The sequence below is a fragment of the Solanum stenotomum genome, chromosome 9 (assembly GCF_019186545.1).
Source record: "Solanum stenotomum isolate F172 chromosome 9, ASM1918654v1, whole genome shotgun sequence".
NCBI lineage: Eukaryota > Viridiplantae > Streptophyta > Magnoliopsida > Solanales > Solanaceae > Solanum > Solanum stenotomum.
The window spans coordinates 46,819,865-46,827,167 of NC_064290.1; the positions used below are offsets into that span (position 1 = coordinate 46,819,865).

Genomic DNA, 7,303 nt, shown 5'->3' on the forward strand with positions numbered 1-7,303 from the left:
ACCAGCCCCCCATTCCCACCCCCTATCCCAAAAAAATGTAAAAAAAAGTTTCATTTTTTTATAGATTTTTCTTTTAAAAAAAAAAAAGACTTTCTTACTATTCCACCCTTTATCACTTTTTATTGTTTGTGTGAATGCATATCTTTTACTCATTTTATCCATTTAACTACCCACTTTTAAATGGGTAATATGGGTATTATTCGTTTTTACCCATTTTTAAATGAGTTGAATACCCAACCCATTTAAAATGGATAAATATGAGCGAATACCTATATTAATTACCCATTCTGCCACCCCTAGTTATAACCAATAATGAGTAGCATCTCATATTAAGTGATTATACACATTATTTATATATAGTTTAAATAGAGTAAATAATATATTAGTTTAGTGAAATACATGTGATGTGCCTAGGGGTGGCAAAATGGGTAAATAATATGGGTGTGGGGGTGGTAGGGGGTGTGGGGGGTAGGGGTGTGGGGGGCTGGTAGGGGTGGGGTGGAAAAAAAATTTCTTTTATTTTTACATTTTTTTGGGATAAGGGGCTGCTAGGGGGTGGAGTAAAGTGATAATTTTTTTTTTGTTTGTTTTCAAAGCGTTTAACTAGATTTCTATTCTATTATATAATTTGTTACAAGAATTTGAAATGGACTCCGATGAAGAATCCTTGAATCCTCCTGCCCCACCGGATACAGGAGACACGAAAGAAATTCTGGGAAATCACTCTATGGAGGAAGATTTGCTTACAAAAACAAGAAAGGCAGTGTCGTTCAAGGACATCCTTACTACACCATACTCCAATATACGAGAAAAACAACAAACACAATATGAGGACCAAGCAGTCGATATGATCATGGAAGAACGTACAAGCTCAATTCAAAATATCGACGACGAAGAAGGGATCTATCTCACAGAAGCAGAACAACAGAGAATATACAAGCCATGGATATACTCTATTATAATAAAGATTATCGGACGGAAACTAAATCACCAATATCTGAAAAAGAAACTAAGTACTATGTGGAGAGTCTCTGAGGAAATCGTACTTATAGATCTGGGTTATGACTACTACATAGTAAAATTTTTCAAAGAAGAAAATCTACAAAAAACCTTACAGCAAGGACCGTGGTTTGTAAATGGATTTGTTCTATCAATTAAGAGATGGCATCCAAACTTCGTTGCATCGGAAGCTAAGGAAACAAAGTCGGCAATCTGGATTAGGCTACCAGAATTACCCACTGAATTCTATGACCACTCCATACTAGCACGAATAGGGAAGAAACTTGGGAAACTAGTTAAAACGGATGTATGCACCTCAGAAGCACTCCGAGGAAGATACGCAAGAATGTGTGGAAGTACTTATCGACGTTCCGGTACGAAAAAATATATGCATTGGGCACTATAAACAGCCTCTCCAATATGAAGGTTCGAACATATTATGCTCCAAATGTGGGGTTCTTGGCACACAAACCAAATATGCCCCAAAAACATACCAAATACAAGAAGTCCCACTAACGGGGAAGAGGATGAGACGGCAAGGAAAAAACCACAAGAACAAGGGAGAGATTTAACAACTAAGGAGGAGGCATGGCAACTGGTTTCCTTCGCAAAAAAGAGCAAGCAATACACAAAAATAAGACAGGACTTAAGATCGGAGCAAGCAGACGCAGAACGAAAATGGGACCATCAATATAGGGAGCGAAGGCACAACCAAATATCGGAAGACGCAGCGGATATAGTCCAAAAGCGCAATAACAACTCAGTCAACGCAGGTATTCATGTCAAACTAATTCATGCTGAATCAGGTAAGTACCTCGAATCAAAGATTCTACAATACAAAAAAACAACTAAATCAAACAATATTAGCACAAATGAATCCTTCCAAAGAGCCCCAGACCAACTAATACAGAGCACTCAAATCACTAGCCGAAATTTGTCAAGCCAAATTAATGCCAACGTCACCTCGAGCTCCGCCGTCACTTTGAGTGACGTCACTCACCACATCACTAAATCAGTATCACAGGAAGTTGAAAAGTCGGCCACTGTTCACAGTACCCCTAATATGACCCCTAACTTGACCCCTACAAAAGATATACAAGATACACCTCCATATCCCTTGGAAGTGGAGACAATAGACACATCAGCCATAAATTTAATACCCACATATCCCAAAATAGACCTTTTAGGGACTACGACATCAAATGAGGATCACTTATCCTCTAATAGTGCCTTGCTGGCACAATTAAATAACAATCACCAAGGAAATTACAATAAAAACTTTATTAAGAAAAACCTATCTACCTCGACTTTTCCAAAAAATAGCCCACATAACACCAATTTGGAAATTGCAGACTTTACACTAATACTCCCTCCGTCCCTATTTACTTGTCCATATTTCCTTTTTTGGTTGTCCCTATTTAGTTGTCCATTTTGACAAATCAAGAAAGGACAACAAATTTTTTCCTATTATACCCTTATTTACACTTCTTGAAAATTGTAAAAGTGTATGTTGTTTTCCTCCAATTTATTTCACTTTAATTCAAATAAGTGGTTGTAATTTTGAAGTGAAAAGTTGTCATAAGGGTAAAATTGTAACTTCACTGTGCTAATCATTGTTGCCTTAATCTGTGTGCCATTTCTAAAGTGGACAACTAAAAAGGGACGGAGGGAGTACACAACAATAACTCCCCATTATATATTCCTAGTACTAGCCCCCTTACCCAAAGTAGAAAACACACACAAATAATATCACTATCCCTATTAGCTCTATCTATATCAATATAACAGATTCCCTAGAAAATGCCAAGAATTCCACTATCCTCTCAAAGGAGAAGGACTATTCTGAGGAGATTACCACACTCCCAAAACTCCAGGAACACTCGAGCAAACTCCCCAATCATGAACCAACAAAATCCTACTGTAACACTTCCAACTTTTCCCATAACACTAGGAGAACAAACTTTCTATGCAACTCAAGCCCCACTCCCAAACCATACTCCACACTCATGGCTGGAAATGAGCTTGCAGGGACAAGCTCTGTCATTCAGTGCAGTGGTGGAGGGGAGGCAAGTATTAGTTCTAGTACAAAACCCGACTTTTCTAGCCCAAGTAGTCTCGGAGGGAATGAGAATTACCATGGAAACATACAACAACCACTTATGGCTGTCAACAGTTCTCCAACCACCACTAAGCTTCTCATTCCCCCAGATCCCCTTCTACCATTATCCATCATGGGAAATGCCCCTGTTCAACCCACTAAATGTGACTCAGACTGTGGAACCCCTAATCTTCCCACCATTCTTCTCCCCACACCAGATTCCAGAGATACCAAAATCACTAGTGAATCCATGGAACTTTCAGGAGACAGCACAGGCTTACCACAGGGGTCTGGACAATGCGAGGGAGAACTCTCCCCAAGTAATTCCAGACATTGGGGCCTCCAACCCTCAGGTACTACCTCATCACATCATCCCCCTCTTATCCCCATTAGCAATGACCAGAGGAGAACATGTAGACGTTCGAGAAGTAGAGGAAGCGATAGCACTAATAAGGGAAACACGAACGAAAATAGGATTCTTAAAAGAAATAAAAATTATAATATTCAAAGAGAGATTCGAAAAAAAACACATACTCATTTGTCCACCGCATCTATTAAAAAGCTCCATAGACATTCGTGCTCCGAGGAACCCAGGAGTAGGGAACTTTGTAGTTATATTGAACCCATACCTAGCAACATTGAACCCTCTAAGAATGGAGAGGGAGATGACAGAGAATGGAACGAATCAGACCAACAGAATCATGAATATAATAATTTGGAATTGTAGAGGGTGTAACGGAGATGACTTTAGGAGGAAGTTTAGATCATTAATAGACTGGCATAAGTCCCCCTTAGTTGCACTGGTAGAAACAAAAATGCAAGATCACCAACCACTACTAGATAATTTTCCTTATACAAATATGATACAAGTTCCATCAATTGGAAGCTCGGGAGGGCTGGCAATTCTTTGGGACGACACTGTTTTTGAGCTAGAAGAAATATCTACGTCAGGTCAGGAAATTCATGCAATGGTGAAGGTACGTTTGACAAACAACTCTTGGCTTTTTAGTGTTATTTATGCAAGTACATTTAGAAATTCAAGAAGAATACTATGGCAAAATCTAAACACAATAAAGGATAACTTCTATGGTAGCTGGCTTTTAGGAGGGGACTTTAACGAACTTCTAAGTGTAGCAGACAAGTGTAGGGGTAGACCAATACATAATAATCGTACAAAAGATCTGTGGGAAACTATAAATCACTGTGAACTAATTGACATGGGATTTAAAGGAAGCCGATACACGTGGTTAAATAAACGATTTAAAAACAAATCACAACTCATTTTTGAAAGACTGGATCGTTTCTTTGCAAACGACAACTGGCTTCATAAATATCCTAATGCCCAGGTACAACACCTACCCCGGACCCATTCTGACCATTACCCCCTCTTCTTATCCTTGGTCCCACCTTCAAATCACAATCGAAAAAGAATTTTTAGATTTGAAACTATGTGGACATCACACCCTGATCTCATAAAAATCATCACTGATTCTTGGACAAGTCAAAGTAACATCTTAGATGCGATTCCCATTTTCCAAAAAAATGTCTCAGAATGGAATCAAGTCACCTTTTGGGAATATATTCCACAAAAAAAGAAAACTTATTAAAAGAATTAAAGGAATCCAAAATTCCCCAAAGTATGCTTATAACTCTTTTTTAAGAAATTTAGAAAACGAACTCATTTAAGAATACAACTACATCCTCCGTGTAGAGGAAGAATTTTGGAAACTTAAATCTAGAGTAAACTGGTTGAATAAAGGGGATGCAAACACTAGATTTTTCCATACCACAACACTAAACAGAAGATGTAGGAACAAAATCTTAGGTCTACAAACTACAGAAGGAGAATGGATCTATAATCAAGGGCAAATAGAAATTATAACTCAAGATTTCTTCAAAGAACTATTCAGCTCCAATAAACTATCCTCAAAATTGACAAATCCAGAACTTGAAGCCTCAGATAACCACGTTGACCTCACCTATCTAGACGTAATCCCTACCAAGGAGGAAGTAAAGAAGACTGTAGATTCCTTCCAACCTTTTAAAGCTCCAGGTCCAAATGGATTACACCCCATTTTTTACCAAAAATACTAGGAAGTTGTAGGGAATTCTGTCACCGCTCTATGCCAAGAAGCTTTCACTCAAGGGAAGATACCGGTAGACATAAATAAAACTCATGTCTGCCTAATCCCAAAAAACAAAAATGCAAACAACCTAAGAGACTTTAGGCCAATCAGCTTATGTAATACTACTTATAAAATTATAACAAAAATAATAACCCAACGCCTCAGACTAGTAATGCATAAGTTAATTGGCCCCTATCAAGCTAGCTTCTTAAAGAATAGGCAAGCATCAGATAATGCAATAATCATCCAAGAAATAATAACACACTTCAGAAAAATGAAGGGGAAAAAAGCAAACCTCATTCTCAAAGTAGATCTCGAAAAAGCTTTTGACAAAATGGAGTGGGCGTTTATTAGGGAAACCTTATTCTACTTTAATTTCCCAATAAATACAATAAACCTAATAATGGCATGTATCTCCACAAGTGAAGTATCTATTCTTCCTAATGGTTCAAATACTGAATATTTCGAACCATCTAGAGGAATAAGACATGGAGACCCTATGTCACCTTACCTGTTTATTCTATGCTTGGAAGTCCTATCAAGAAAAATCGAGCAGGAGGTCCAATTGAAACATTGGACTCCTATCAAAATTTCAGTCAAAGGACCAAAAATATCACACCTCTTTTTTGCCGACGACCTGGTCCTGATGAGCAAAGCAGACAAAGGAACCTGCGAAACCATCAAACGTGTTATGGACACCTTCTGTGATTCCTCAAGCCAGATGATAAATACAAAAAAATCAAAACTTATTTTTTCAAAGAACACTCCAGTAAATCTAAACAAATGGATCACCAAAACATTAAAAATCAAGAACGAAAATATATTTGGGAAATACCTGGGGTTCCCAATCACACATAAGAGAATCACAAGTCATGACTACCAGTTTATAATAGATAACATGCAATCAAAACTGGCAGGATGGAAACCAAAATTTCTCAACATGGTAGGAAGAACAACTCTAGCAAAAGTTTGCCTAAGCAATATATAAACCCACATAATGAAAACCACAAAACTCCCAAGTAACATCATTAAAAAAATAGACCAACTCCAGCGAAACTTTATCTGGGGTACAACAAGTGAAAAAAAGAAACTCCATATGGTGAAATGGGATATCATCACATCAATAATAGCAAAAGGGGGGCTGGGAATGCAAAGAGCAAAAACAAGGAACTTAGCTCTTCTAACTAAGCTAGCCTGGAGAGCTTTCAAGAGCCCCGAAACTCTATGGGCCCAAATACTTACCAAAAAATATAACAGAAAAGGCACACTCAATATTGAAAGCCATGCCAGGCCCTCTCATAGCATAACATGGAAAAATCTAATGATAGGGTGGGATATATGCATTAAAGGCATGGAGATAGTATTAGGAAATGGCAAGACAACATCATTCTGGTTCGACAAGTGGCTACCAAATGGAAAATCTATGAGGGAACAAATACATGGACCACTAATGAAAGAAGAATACGGACTTCGAGTAGGAGACATATACCATACATTAGGAGAAGGCACTCAACCACTAATATCAGTCGAATTACCAAAACAAATATCGTTACTAGTACAGAGTACCTACATAAATCCTACATCAAATTTATCGGATACGACTATTTGGAAACCAAACTCAAAAGGAATTCTGACTACATCCTCTGTTTATAGGTTCTTACAGGTAAATAAACAAGAAGATCAATAAAACATTAGCAATCCTAGTTGGATATGGTCACTCAAATGTCCAAATAAGATTAAATTTTTCCTTTGACTTTGTCACCATAACAGATTACCAACTAAAAGCTACCTCAAATCTATAGGAATTGATGTCAGCGACCTATGCAATCTATGCAAAAAACCAGAAATAATCAAACATATTTTCGTGGAATGCACGAATGTAAGGCAGTTGTGGAGGGAACTGGGGGTAATTTACACCATAAATCAGTTCACAAATGACCAAGGTTCTGACTGGTTAACACTACTAAGAAGCCTCAACATTAACATAAAAAGTCATACAACTTGGAAGGAAGTTTTTCCCTTCTATATATGGAACATATGGTTAACAAGAAACAAAAACTACCATAATAATGAGAAAAAA

The 7,303-nt window shown here is 37.6% G+C and overlaps 1 protein-coding gene across 1 annotated transcript; it reads left to right on the forward strand.

Annotated features, from left to right (window-relative positions):
* The first annotated feature begins 646 nt into the window (after positions 1-646).
* Positions 647-1,405, forward strand: LOC125877589 (uncharacterized). Its single transcript, XM_049558837.1, has one exon. The coding sequence runs from the start codon at positions 647-649 to the stop codon at positions 1,403-1,405; it is 759 nt and encodes a 252-aa protein (XP_049414794.1).
* Positions 1,406-7,303: the final 5,898 nt, after the last annotated feature.

Excerpts from the sequence above, each read along its gene's own strand:
- LOC125877589 (XM_049558837.1), top strand. The coding sequence starts at position 647 with ATGGACTCCGATGAAGAATCCTTGAATCCTCCTGCCCCACCGGATACA.